Here is a 14,863-nt window from a genome sequence, read left to right as displayed (position 1 = left end):
AACTATGTGAATAGAGTAATTTGTTAAACCCAGATAATGAAGAAAGGTACCAATTGCCCAGGCAATTGCCTAATCTTATCCTGTGCCTAAAACAAGGTCTTGAGGACTTCAGTTTTGATGGTGAAAACCGAACACATACCTGTGTTTAGATACATACCTGTGTGGATGTGAAACATCAAATGCTAATCAATACTCACTTTGTATAGATAGATAGATATGAAAAATATCCCTTGTCACACATAACTCTAAGCCAAGTACTCATTAAGCCACAGAACAGAGTTTATTGGATCTCCTCAAATTCTTTATACAGTTTTGCTGCTAAATGGACACAACACATTGGCATGTTGCCTTTAATCTTTATTTCAATCTTAAGTCCAACTTGGAAGAAGTGGTAACACATTTAATGGCATCTTTAATAAATAAAATGACAAAAAATCTAGTCCTTGCACAGACACATCACAATCCACTCCAAATTCAATATTGCCAAAACATTGGGGTTTTTTTAATAAAACTTGCTTCAAAAGGTTTTTCTTGTTTCAGCACTTAAATATACAGAAAAGTGTATAATGAGAGAAAATGAGTACTCTCTTCTGAACAGAACTTGTAAAAACCAATAACTTAGAAGCAAAAGAGAATTCAATCTAGTTGGATTAAAGAATCTTGTTTGAAGTACTTTTGAAAAACCCTGATTCTGACCTTCATATCAAAACATGCAGTTTTGCTGGATCCTATCCTATGTCAGCATACTTCTAGAGTAAGAATTGAAGTCCATGTTTTCTTTTTTTTTCATGGTTTTTTAAGGGGAAACTCAAAATGAAAGCATCAGCCTCCCCCCCTCCCCCCAAAAAAAAGTAGTCATGGTCCATATATTCTGCATAGTAAACAACTTTTTGTGCCCAGCCCATTGTCTGAACTCCTAACAGACTGGAAAAGCTACTGTAGTTTACCCTTTGTTTCTGTACACATCTCTTCTCCAGACCAGCAGCCTCAACAACCTCAGTGAGATGAGAATTCCTGCAAATACAAATCTGCTTGCACAGATCCCATTGCAGGATGAGGACCAACACATCTGATTCTAATTAGCAGCTAGGCTTAATTTAAACCTTTTCCTAAATGAAGAAAGTCATCACTAAAGAAAAGCTGAATGTCAAGATTTCCAAATTGCAATTCCATGTAATTAGCATATCACAAACCAATTAGAGTGTCAGTTAACGTATGAAGAATCACTCTATCACTAAAATTAGTTAAAACTTTCATCTTCAAGCCTTCAGAGGAAGCTCAGGGAATGCAAGGAATGCATAGTTGGGCCCCCACAGACTTATGAATACTATATAGGAGAGAGAAAAGGTTAAACAAATGAAAAAATTGCACTACATCTGTGCAAACATTTAAACCAGTTTGTTTCAATTAGTTCTCTGCTTATCCAACTATTGCTGCTGACTGTACTTTGCTACTTCAAGAGAATATGGTGAAGCAGGACTCAATTTATTTAAGGAAATGAAACATTTTCTTCAGTTATCTTCCCCTCAGCTCACCACATTGTAATGAAAGTGCAATAATTTACAAACTTCTCAAACAAACAGCTATTAAAATTATACATTTTTTTAGAGAAACAAATTCACTACTTTAACCATAAAAATATTTCCCCAGGTAACAAACCTTAGAGCATTTGGTAACACAGTACTTCAATAATAATAAAGAAAATCCCTTCCACTTGTTACCTAAGATAGAACTGTTGGAGGATTTTGCTTACAGTACACTATTCAAGAGCTTTGCCATCTTGTGAAGACCATGCTGTAATTAAGATTATAACTATCATTTAAAATAAATGAGTATTGAAATATTAAATTGACTTCCTTAATCTTTTGCAAATGAAAACACAGTAAAACCCAGGACCATGTCATCCAGGTACTGAAGAACTTACAAGACAGTTTACATCCAAAGTCATAAAAAAGCATCACTTTCTATAAAGTACTTTTGTATGTCTATTCCTGAAAACCCTATTTAATAGTTCTTCGAGAACTGCTAAAACAGATTCTTATATTAACTGTAGTTTGACTTACAGAATTCAGGTTTGGGGATATCAGGGAATTTTTGACAAAATTATACTTTGAAAAAGAAACCTGCTAAATTTGGTCCAAGCATCCAAAAAACAAACAAGGGACATGGGTCCCTCATTGCTTATGCTGCTGTTCAGTTGACTGTTAGAAAACAATAAATAGGTGTATGACAATAAGGAATAAAAAGGGCTGCCCATGACAGGCACAGAACTGTGATAGAATAGTTTTGTCAGAGAGATGTACTGTGATTCTGCCAGGCGAGTAACTGAACTTGTACTGATGGAGAACTCTGAAATTTGTATACCATAAAAACAGACCAATTTCTAATTAACTGCTTTCCCAATCATCATTAGATATGTGAAAAAAATAAAAAAAATCTTTTAAAATAATTACAAAGAGTGGACTGCAGTAGCAGCTATTCAAGCAAGATTCAAGCACAAGTTTAAATGAAGTTTCAAGCTGTGAATTAGCCTTCTTTGTCGAAAATCTGTACAACTTTTTCAAAAACCTAAAAAGATAAGGAAAAAAATATCAATTTTATGAAGCTTTAAACAGTTACTTCAAGACAAACCAACATAAACAGTATTTGACAGTATTTTAACAATATATAGGGGGGTCTTATAACATTCACAGTAATTCTTTAACAGTGAAATTGGCATCAATTCTGGGAAACAGAAGAGCAACACTACTTCATAAGAGCGAAAGCTCATGAAAATGAAAAAGGCAAGACTGTTAAACACAGAAACATGGAAAATATGTTCAGTTGAGCTCACTTTCAAGCAGAACTAATCAATTTCCTAAAGTTATTCACATCTTACTCGGTTCTTCAAGAGTAAAAATGAGAGTCCACAACTTCCCTCAGTAACAAACATCAGTGCTTAATTAGCACACTAATCACAACTACACACATCTCAAAAGAATGCCAAAAATACGCATGCTGCCACTGTCATCCTCATAGCTTTTTGGCTTATATACTTACTTCATCAACAGATTTAGAGGCATCCACTTTTCTGACTTTTCCCATTCTCTCATACAAATCTATGATAGGCTTAGTAGACTGCAGATATGTATGAATTCTAGGAGAAAGCACAGGGGAAAAAACAGGTTACATAGTAAAATACAAACAGAAGGGAAGTGAGAAGTTATGAAGACAGTACCTCTTTTCCAGACTCTCCCGATTATCATCACTCCTACCACTGCTCTTGCCTCTTTCAAGACAGCGGTCAATGCATATCTACAAGAAAACATCAAAAGGATGACTATAACCAGGAATACAAGGCACCATTTTGAAAGCAGGAACAAAACAACCCCCCTGAAAAGGTAAATATACCTGACAAGCAAATACTGTCTAGATCTGGTGGATGTAACCCGAACTCAGAGAGAAAGATTCTTCCAGAGAAAAAGGATGATAGCTTTGCATTTCATAAGTTTATTAAAATAGGATTAGGGTGAGAGGAAGTAAAAGCAGCATCAAGCTCTGTGGTTTGACTGGGTCTCTCCAACCTGAGACAGTTAAAGAAGAAAATTACCTGATTTTCAAGGATGTGTTCAAGCTTTCTAAAAAGCAGCATGTCAAATGGGACTAGTAATATATGGCTGCACTGAAAGAATGTCACTATGTTCTCCCAAGAATTTTGTATGTCAAACAGACAAAACTAAGTTATTGCCAGTTAAAATGTTCTTTCTTGACATTGCTATAACAAAGACTTCAAAATCTCTAAGCAAAAAATTAAGAACTAACCACACTTAGAAGCTGACCAATGAACTAAGTTTTTAAACCTAAAGTTAAATAAGCAAAGCTGACACACAGACCCCTCATAAATACATTCATCCTACTCAAACAAGAGGACTGGTTAAAAAAAATTATTTTTTCCTACAAATTACAATCATAGTAAAAAAAAGATCATGTTGGCTTTGTCTATTTTTAGATCTAGTAAAAATTAATTTTATTTAAGACTTTGAATAGAAAAAATCATTCCCCATGTGTTGAGATTAAAAAGTAATTGCAAATAAGTTACAAAAATGTGACACAACTTCAAGAACTTGGGGAACAGGATAAAAGAAAAAACCCAGCTTAAGGTGCTTGGATTTTCATATCAGTTTTTATGTTATGCCTCAAGGGCACTGACATATTAAAAAGACAGCATATCATGGCACTAGTTAAATGAACATAATGCATCACTGTCAAAATGCCCTTGTAATCTAATGACTTGCTGAATAGAACATTGATTACTGGCTATCCTATAGCACAGCTAGCAATTATGAAAATAAAAACTACTGCTGCACTTTAGAATTAAAGTAGATCTCGTATCAAGTTCATTTTGGACTAAACAACAAATTACTCAGAGTAAACAGAGTAGTACTTTCTGAAAAGTAATCAAGTAATTTTGTAAAATGTATTTAAAGCTTTGATAAATTTTCTTTAATAATGCAATTGCCTGAAGGACTTCAGCAATACAGTCTATTTATATGACTGTGCCAAGTATCATGAGCTGCCTGTTTCAACAAACATGCAGCTTTTCATTTGCAAGAACAAGATGCCAAAAAACCCTTCAAACTCACAGGCCAAGTTTTCCTTCTACTCTTAAACTAGTCCACTCCACCTGACAGTTTTATTTTCTTCAGAATCATTCTCACCATATTGCAAGAAAGGAGGTTACAGAATAACATACTTCTTTACCTCATTGTCACAATCAAAAAAGAGAACAAAGGAAACATCCGCCTTTCCATCCATAGTCTTATTCCAGCCTTGAAGATTATCTTCATTCCTGGGAAATCCATCAATCAAAAACTTGTTCTTCTGGGAATTGGCAGCCATTGTTTGATCCATAGCCTGATAAAAGATAATTCAAATCACAGTCTCACATAAAAACTGATTTATCTACTTATTAATTAACCCCTAAATGTTGACCTGGTAAGTTGAGAAGCATTTATTTTAGGATTATTGCAGATTTAGAAAAATGTATTTTTGTTTCACCTTCAATGCATGCTAATTAATTCACTGATGCACCAACATAGGTATTGTTCAAACTGAATTAATTATTTCATAAAGACCAAAATCTCTTAACACAATCCCAGCTTTAAAGTTGATTGCTACGAGATACTAGAAAATGTTGTTACACATTAGGACATCAAAACATCCCTGCTCTAGAGTTAATTCTAATGGAAAAGCTCCAGATAAATTTAGTGCCATGAACAACAGAACCCTTTTCTGTCTTAAAGGAGTTACTCTCACTGTTTTCATGGACATCTAATAAGGATAAAGGCTGGAGCTTATCCTTCCACAAGAAGATCAGTGGATGCTCTTCTTCCCTTGATTCTATTTTGATAAAACTTCCAAATCTTAGTGCCTTTAAGGCCTCTACCCTCCAACCAAATATGACTGGGCAGATCAAGAGGTCCAAAAGCTAGTTCAGGGAAATAAAAAAATTAAGAGTTTCACTGATTTCCCTAGAGCTACTAAAAATTAAAATAAAATAAAATAATCCATTCTCACAGATCCCCAGGTATCAGAGGTCATCACCACTCCAGCAATCAGAAATGCAAGTGATTGCTGAGAGAAGCACCTACATGTCTGCCAACTCATAGTACTCACACTGGAGGAAAGGCAGTTCTACAGGAACACAGCCACTGCTTTGTTGCTCAGTCTGCAGGAATGACACTGCAAGGAAATAGCCTTTTCCTTACCCTCTTGAGCAAGCTGATAGTTATTTCAACTGGTACGATTTCCCCCTCCTTAATGTAGTTCTCAATGAGTTCTCCATACTGCGAGCCCGGCCTTTTCCGCTCATCCCGGAGGAGGTCGCCAGCAGAAAGGTGTGTGTAGCCGTATTTCTGAAACGTGCAAAACAAACAGGCAGAGCCCCCCTTCAGTCAGGACACATGTGCAAATTCAACATCAGTCAAGTGTCAACCCCATTTATCTTTGCATTGCAGCAGAAAAACACAAAGAATAGCATCTTGCTAGCGATGGATCTATTCCCTCTTCAGTGTGCAGCCTGACAGCACAGCACGCTGTGCATGCACAGAAAGCACAGCAGTGGAACTGTGGAATCATTAAGGCTGGAAAAGACCTACAAGATCCTCAAGCCCAACCTTTGACCAAACACCATCATGCATTAAGTGCCACATGCAGTCATTTTCTGACCACTTCCATGGATGGTGACTCCACCACCTCTCTGAACAGCCTTTTCCAATGCCTGACAACCACTTCAGTGATGAAATCCTTCCTGATGTCCAACCTGAACCTCCCCTGGTGCAGTTTAAGGCCATTTCCTCTTGTCCTGTTGCTAGTTCCTTAGGAGAAGAGGACAACAACTACCTTGGTATAACCTCCTTTCAGCTAATTGTAGAGAATGACAAGGTCTCCCCTGAGCCTCCTTTTCTCCAGGTTAAAGACTGTCAGCTCCCTCACAGGACTTACTTTTTAGATCCCTTCACCGGCTCTGTTGCCCTTCTCTGGACACACTCCGGCACCTCAATGTCTTTTCTGAAGTGAGTGGCCCAGAACAGGAGATCTTGGGAAGAATGCTCAATGAGGCTTTGGTCAGGTATTTGTGTATGCCTTTCAAAGGCAATCTTGTTATATTTGGAAACAAGACAAGAATTTTCTTTAATTACCTACTTAAAGAAAAGCACATGAGGTGATTCCAAGCCCTTCAGAGATGGAGAAATATCCTAAGCACAAGTTAGAAATCCCTGTTTCTGTTGTGGTTCTGATACCAGCTTCTACCTTCACCTTGGTGAAATCACCTACAACATGTCAGCTGCACAAACAGTCCTCCTGTGCATCCCACTCCTCCACGCCCACCCCTGCTAACTCCTTTCTTGGAATGAACGTGACAAACTCAGGGCAGCTCTTGGCAAAGACTAGTGCCTTCTCCTAAGGATGACATGGCAGATGAAGGTAAGCAGCTACACTGGTGCCACCCTCTGTCATCCATGTACAGTAAACAGGAAGAGCAGAGAGATCAGGTTCAAACCATCAGTCTGATGGCAGCATGCAGGAAAACAGCAGACACCATTGCTCTTCTCTTTCACCTCAAACTTCAGGCATTTATCATCATAAATAGACACCTAGTGCAAACATAAAAATATAAAAAAATACATTCCTACAAAAGAGAAAGTCATTGTTGTAAAAGAAATTTCAGAGCACAAAACAATCATTTTCTCAGCTCGTTTAATACACAAGAAAACTAACCATGCATACTGTGCTCCTTGACCAAATACAGTCCATGAAAACAGGCAATAAAGACATCTCCTTGTTGATTACCCAAGCTAGCTATATATCTAAGAGTACACATATACATTCTCATCTCAAAGTTTTTACCCAAACCAAAAGCAACAGCAAAAAACTTCAGGGTTATCAGTTTGGCTGCAGCAACATCCAAAGCAAATTTCAAACAAGGTGTCTGAGAGGCATAATAATGTGACTACAGACTTCGTGTAGCTGTGAACTTGGGATTTAAAAACTTGGCTACTGGACTAAGTATAACAGAAATATTACACAACCTACTAAGTGACTTTAAAACATTTCAGTTGCTTTCCAATTTCACCCACAAAAGCATGGAAAGTCAGTTCTGCCATAGTCATAATTTAAGAACGGATATAATTACCTAAATCTCCAAAACTGTACAGAGTTGGCAAAAAAAAGCAACAACATTTTACTGTAAATAACTGTGAAGAAAAAGCTCCACTGTTCCAGACATCCTCTGTAAGCTCACTGTACTCCTGCTTTAATGTGCATTGCATTTGGATATGCCTACTTAATTGCAAAATCTAAGTATTAACTACGACCTACAGAAGTCATAAACCAGAATAAATCTTTCCTTATAAGCAAGAAATATTACTCTGCTGAATGCTAAATTAACATGCAGTTCTCCTTGCTAAAGTTGATGAACGACGATTTTTTTAACATCAAGTTCCTACAAAGGAATAAACAGGAAGAAAATATAATCCCTTCAGTTTTAGAGGATTACCAAACCATTTAATTTTATTTGGCATTTCCCTTTTCATGCATGAAAACAAAATTCAGTCACACAATTCCTGGAATTCTCTGTCTTTTGCAAAAGCAAACTAAAGTAGTTTTTAACAGCTGAACTGGAAAGTAAAAGATAGAAGTGTTTTAAGTGCTGTTGTACAAATAGACTTGTTCAGGTAATAATAAATTATATTCAAAAGTAACCTTCAGAATGTCTTAACCAGGCAGTAAGAAAAACAAACCTCTCCTTCAGGGGCAAAACATCTATTTGTTAACTGTACTGAGCCAAGAGCCAAGGAAAACATGTTGGTTTCAACAATTGCAAACAAGCAGGGAGAAAGGCTTGGCTGCTCTCACACACAGAAGGCTTCAGAGATGTGGCACTCAAACTACTCTTGCCAGTTTTAATCACGGCATTCAGGGCACAAAGTTTTCTTTCATCTTAGGTGAGATAAAACCTCAGCCAGTGTCCTGAATTGGAGCAAACCATCACAACCACAAGAGCTCACAGAAGGGACTGTGATATAACTGCACAAAACACAGGTCAGAATATTCTGGTATCTTGACAAGGTTTGCATTGTGCCAGCAGGACTTCCCAGCAACGCCAAATCCATCTTGGTGCAATCCTCAGAACGTGACTTGCTGCCACTATTGCCTAATCCTTCTCCTCTGCAATCAAAACGGGAGCAAGACTGTGGTTGCCAAACAATGAAAAAGCAGTTTCTCTAGTTCTTCCAGGATACATATACACCAGATACACAATGTCAAACTGAAAGGAACACTTGAACAGAAACTAGGTTAAAAAGATTTCTAAATACTTGGATGCCAACCTAAAATCTGGACAGATTTGGAGATTATAGAGAAGAAAAAAGAAAATATAGAATTAACTGTTCTAAAACATTTTTCAGAGATAATGTTTTCTGCTATGCTAGCAGACTGGCATGCTGTTCTAGAACAAGAAAAAAAAGATTAAATCACTAAGTTGCTCTTACACAAGTTCTCACTTTGAAGACTACATATTTGGAGAACCATAGTTCAAAACCTACAAAAATCAACTGTGAATGAAAAAGTGCTGTTTCCAGCACCACTCCAGACATCTTCCTCCTTTGCCTAAAAAAACCCCAAACTTAAAAGACATAATAAAAAAAAATTCATCCCAGTGAAGTGGGAAGGCAAGCTCAAGTTTCCATCAATCCCACCACAGCAGTGTTACTCAGAACAGCACTCGGCAGCGTTGGATAGAGCAGAGCAGGGCACAGCCCACTTGTTTGTCTCTCAGGGGCCTGGTCAATCAGTCCCCAGGCAGCAGGACAAACCGGGACACACAAGCTGCATGCTCTGCATCTCCAAAGGACAACCCACGACTGCAGCCTCCCTGAGATGCCCTTCTCTCCTGTCCCACGGCCCCTCCAGCTTCCTTCTGTCAACCAGGATTTGCAACTTCCACTCCGCAGAGTTTTCCGTAAATAAAATAAACAGATGAATAGAAGTGAAAATACATGAGTCATATCTCCCGGGGCAGACTCTTCCTGATTCAAGCCTGACACAATCTCGAGGCAGCACGAAAAAATCAGTGTCCATCAGTTGCCGCTGGGACTCCTGACACAGACCCCTTTCGAGGGGCACAAGGTTTATTTCTGATTCAGCCCTGTGTGGTCCAGCAACACATCTCACATCTCTCCACTAAACACACAGCTTGAGACTTCCTTATGTGAGCAGAAGCCAAGAAAAAGCAAGAGAAACACAAATTACTGCTCTGACCTTGACTCCTATCTTGGCTTATGGTTGTTAGTTTGAAAATGAAAGTCACAGGGCTTAAAATTTAAATAAATAAAATACAAACTTTCATTGTCCTAGTTCCGACCTGTCATATCTTGGGCAACCTTAAAAAATATCTTGGCAACCTTAATAAACAACCAAAATTTGGTATATACACCATTCAAGAACTAGTTAAAATAAAAACAGAACCATGTAAAGCCTGCAACCTTCATATTTTTTTAACCTAGAAAGTTTTTGTTTGTCCTATCAGAACACAGAATTAAATCTTTGGGGTACAAACTGTAGTGCAGTAATAGATCTTCTGTCTGCTTATGCCAATAAAAAAAATAAGACATTTTCTTAATTTGAATTATGTTCTTGCCTCTGGGGGAAGAAAAACAAACAAAAAATGCCACAGTAACAAAACAAAATGCACAAAGGAGATCCCACTGACAGTGCCCCAGGAAAGAGGGGAGCAAACAGAGCACCCCAGCACTTCAGGAGCACTGAGCTCAATAAAAGACATCTAGTAAATTTTGGAAAGTCCAAAACTCAGTGTCCAGTGTTCTGCAAAATGGAAGCATAGGGGGATAAATCTTCAGGGGGTACATTTAAATCATCACTCACCATGTTTCAAATTTAAAAAAAAGCTCAAAAGTTTAGAAATGTAAATTTATATTCCAAAAAACAACTATGAGAACTCAAGGCTAAGTAGAATACTAATACTGGACACTCTAAAGGAAATTTCAGAAATTGTATTTAAAGCGAAGAGTTAAAAAATGTTTTTATTTCAAGGAAGTTAACGCTGTTCCTCAGCAGACTTCCAGAAGACAATTAACACATGACAGCAAAACCTAAATCCTCTGCTTCTTTCAGAAGTGTTTCTGATACAATGAGTTGCTCTTTGCATTGTTTCCTTCACCCTAGGAAATCTTCTTATCATATATCCCAAAGCAACTTAACAGCTTTTTCTATTCGGATATTAACTTATGCTCTTATAAAAGCAGAAGGCTCAGCATCCTGCTTTGTGGAATTAATTTTAGATTTAACCACAAATATACAGGATAGGGTTGTGGTGGAGGTGAATTATATTTTGCGCACAAAGAATGGGATGCTTTGCATACCCCAGATCCCTGCAGATCCCCTTGCCAAAACAAACACAAGTAAAATGCAACTTAAATCTTGCTTGGAATAATGATAAATGATTTAGTTATTATTCTTTGCAAAGGTTGTAAAGATTTAAAATTTAAGTACGAGAACGTGTGCAGATTTAACAAATGCATTTTTTCCTTGACTTTGCCATAATGATTTTATAACCAAAGTTCAGAAGTCAGCAATAAAATACATTCATTTTGTCCTACACATGCATAATTATCTCACAGACACAGAAGATACACTGTGGAAAGCATGAAGGTTATTGCAAGAACCTGCATTCAAATGACATCATTCAACTATATGCTCAAATATTCTGCCTCACACAAGTGCTAATGAGACAGTCCCAGATGATGCCAAGCTCCACCTGACAGAGCTGTAGAAGGTTTCAGGAGTTAATCTGCAGAGCTGGAAGCAAGAGGATAAGAACTTAAGAGGGAGTTCTGCTTCATCCTTCCCTAAATGGGAGGAACTGCTCCACAACAGCAGCAGTTCTGCTGCATTTGCATTTCCCTGTCAATTCTGTATGTTTGTGGAACACACAGACAAGTTCAGTCTTCCCTCTGTGTCGGGGAAAGCCAGCCTGGTTCAGCTGTCTCACCAACCTTATCTGTGAAGATAAAGAATCCCAATCACTTATCCGCTGTTCCTTTCCCTACACTGTGTCAATACCCATTTCCACTCGTTATTAGGTCTTCTTCCCTCAAGTCATTTCTCCATTTGGGTCCAAATTTGGCATGGATACATGCCTTGTTCAGAATCAGGGACTTCAGCACACACATATGATTTAGGCAAATACTTAACAAATATGTATTTCACCTACAACATGGGATGCCCATCTCCCTTTTTAGGGAATGTAAAGCATAGTCAGCAAAACAATTACAGCACTTCATTGAGAAATCATTCCCAGGTAGTAAAGACGCGATACCCCCTTGACTCTATAAAACACAGACACCCTTGATTTTTAATAAAAATAGCTTGATGCTAAAATAATACAAGATCTCACCTCAGCCAAATGAGACTCCTTCCACATGTGATGTGCTCTGCCCCAAATCTCCAGTATGAATAGCAACCAAGACATATTTATAGCTCATACTGACTTCTTGTTCAGCACAAACATCAGATTTACAGCAAGATACTGGGTCAGATTCATTCCAAATGCAAACTAATATTATTCAGTCCATTTACAACAAGGATGAATAAGATTTATTCTTACTCACCTACAACCCCTTTTCTCTGTGGCAAGCTGCCAACAGGGTATGAAATACAAATAAAAACACACTTTCAACCTAAATACAGCACTGACTCCATACAGGCTCTTTACCCACCCACACCAGGGCTCTCTGGGGGCTGCCAAGGGCCAGGCTGAGGATTTGTGCTTAAAAAAGCCACTGCTCTTCGGTACCTTCGCTGTTTCACTCACAGTTTCTTGTACATGTCCCCTTTTCCTAAAGTTTTCCAGTAGCTTTGCATCAGTCCAACTCTCCCTTAAACTACCTCAGACCCTCTCTCCCTCAAGTTTTAGCCAGGAACTGCCACAGATGTATCTGAGCAAGGAGGAAGGCTGTCCATGGCAGTCACAGGATGCAAGTGCTTTACACTGTCAGCCCACTGACTTCCCTAAACTTCTTTCCATGCAGTGAACAGGATTAGCAGAATTAAAGCAAATTTGCATTATTATAATTTAGATTTCCCTTTCCAGGCTTAGAGAAGAAAATAAATACAGTACAACCAAAGTTTTTCTTTTCCTTCTTTCCTTTCTAGCTGCAAATACAATTTGAGTAGCAATGGCTCATTTGAACTCCCCCTAACAAAGTGGTCTTTATCCAATTATATCAGCCTATCCAGCCAAAGGCATTTATACTTCTAAACAGGGGCCAGCAACCACACACAAGGTACTTCAGCCCTGAGGCTACGCTAATGGTTTGGTGAAAGCCATTAATGACAACCTACAAGATTTCCCTATAGTTTAAGCTCATTTGTTTGCTGCGTGCCAGGGGCTGAATTTGACCTTACCAAAAAGGCTTTATGAGCACTACTAACCTTTCATTCCCCAATTTAATTTAATGAATACGCTATTTTGAATGCAAGTCTGTAATTTGAGGTTAAAATCCTTCAGAACTAAAGTCATAACGGCATTTTTCAGTCTGGACCAAATTCACATAACTTAGTTATACAAAACTGAGGTCTGGGATATAACAGCAGCGTGGATAAACTGTAACAGCACTGCCAGGGCACCACCAGAACAGACAGCGTGTCCATTCCAGGAGTTTGGGGGTTCTTTCCAACCAATAGTTTCAGGAACGTGGGCATCACCACAGTTCTTAGACATTTCTTTCAGTGAGGTTATGGATAAGCTTTGTTCCTACGTGGCTTTTAATCAGAAAAATACGTGCAACTGCTCAGAAACAGAAAAAAAAGGGAAAAGAAGATAAAAGAGCTGTTTTCAATCCAATATACACACATGTTTGGAAGCATTCAGCCTTAACTACTTCCGTAATTATCCACCTGAATACAGTATAATTATCCCCGCGGTTTTTGGCTTTTAAAAGGACAGTAGTACACCATGTAGCATTCACCCTTCTTTCTTAGATATTTGTTCTGTCTCAGAGTGCTGTAAAAATGTATTTGAAAAACTGAAAATCTGATAATGTAACTGAAAGCTTTGTCAAATTTTGCTGCCAGTTTTAGTCTCTTTGAAAAGCAGGAACAAGATCTATGGGATCAGGACATCCTTTGACCTTTATCATATTCTGCCACAGAATCAAACATTCGTTCTATTTTTAACATTTTAGTTTTACAACTTGCTGAGATGGCACCGGGCCAGAAAGCCAACACCCTGCAATGCCTGCTGTGCCAGCTGTCACATTTATGGCACAGGCTTCAGAAGACATGGACCTTGATCCCACATTTGAAGCCAATGTGCTCCCAGTCAGCAGGGGACACCTCAGTTCCACTCCCACTGCCACCGGCAGTTTGAGCATCCGGGTGGCAGCCCCGCAGCCACCTACGTGGCGATGCCAACGTGTACAGAGCCACCCACCGGGATGGGCTGCAGGACCGGCCTGGCAAGGCAGCACCCCCGGGGGCCCTTCTGCCAAGGCACAGCGGGGCAGCCTCCAGATCCCAAGCGGGTGGCCCCAGGGTGGATACAAAATCCCCAGTGGGTGGCTCCAAGTCGGATGCCAGCGCAGGCAGAGCCACCGGCGTGGAGGGACCCCGCGAGGCTGAGAGAAAAGGCAGGAGAAGGGATAAAGGCTAGGCGGCCTGACAGGGGCTGGAAGGGAACAAAGGGGCTGGAGAGGGGGCTCCCCCACCAACGCTAAAGGGGATACGCGGGCCAGTTATTTTTATGTATCGATTCCAAAGGGCGGGGGATAGACGGAGGGTCGACAAGAGCCCAGACCGCAGGGCAGGTGCGGGTCCCGCCGCCGGGCTGGGGGGAATACACTGCCCCAAGCGACCACCCCAGGGAGGGTCACGGACCCCACCGCGGGGGATCCTACAACTCCCAGAGCGCCCCGCGGCCGCCACGCAGAGCCCCCACCTCACCTCCACGATGCGAGCGCACTGCGTCCCCTTGCCCGCCCCGGGCCCGCCGAGGACGAAGACGACGACGGGCTTCATGAGGAGAAGGAGGCGGCGGCGGAGCAGCAGCAGGACAGCGGCGGCGGGGCGGCGGCCGTGGGGCGGCCGTGGGGCGGGCGCGGAGCGGCGGGGGCCGAGGCCGGGGCGGTGACCGGGGCTGGGGCTGTGGCTGAGCTGCCGCCGCGCTGTCCCCGCGGGAGGAAAGTGCTTCCGGGTCCCGGCGGGGCGGGGCGGGCACGTGGGCACGGGGCCGGCGGCGCTGCCGGTGCTCGCGGACCGGGGCCCCGGCTGGGAAAGGCCGAGGCCGCAGCGCCGCTGCAGCAGG

The 14,863-nt window shown here is 40.3% G+C and overlaps 1 protein-coding gene across 1 annotated transcript; it reads right to left on the bottom strand.

Annotated features, from left to right (window-relative positions):
* Positions 1 to 261: 261 nt before the first annotated feature.
* Positions 262 to 14,754, bottom strand: CMPK1 (cytidine/uridine monophosphate kinase 1). The gene is made up of 6 exons (XM_071564689.1): positions 14,503 to 14,754; positions 5,748 to 5,894; positions 4,741 to 4,893; positions 3,218 to 3,294; positions 3,040 to 3,136; positions 262 to 2,568 (listed from the first exon to the last, which is right to left on the bottom strand). Exons 1-6 carry the CDS (start codon positions 14,575 to 14,577, stop codon positions 2,527 to 2,529), a joined length of 591 nt encoding a protein of 196 aa, XP_071420790.1. The 5' UTR covers positions 14,578 to 14,754; the 3' UTR covers positions 262 to 2,526.
* Between the last annotated feature and the right edge of the window lie 109 nt (positions 14,755 to 14,863).

This window comes from Pithys albifrons, chromosome 10, assembly GCF_047495875.1.
Source record: "Pithys albifrons albifrons isolate INPA30051 chromosome 10, PitAlb_v1, whole genome shotgun sequence".
NCBI lineage: Eukaryota > Metazoa > Chordata > Aves > Passeriformes > Thamnophilidae > Pithys > Pithys albifrons.
This window is presented reverse-complemented; position numbering and strand designations above follow the sequence as displayed.

Excerpts from the sequence above, each read along its gene's own strand:
- CMPK1 (XM_071564689.1), bottom strand. The coding sequence starts at position 14,577 with ATGAAGCCCGTCGTCGTCTTCGTCCTCGGCGGGCCCGGGGCGGGCAAG. Across the intron at positions 5,895-14,502 it reads AGTGCGCTCGCATCGTGGAG|AAATACGGCTACACACACCT; the intron begins GTGAGGTGGGGG and ends TGCACGTTTCAG. Across the intron at positions 4,894-5,747 it reads CTATCAGCTTGCTCAAGAGG|GCTATGGATCAAACAATGGC; the intron begins GTAAGGAAAAGG and ends ATCTTTTATCAG.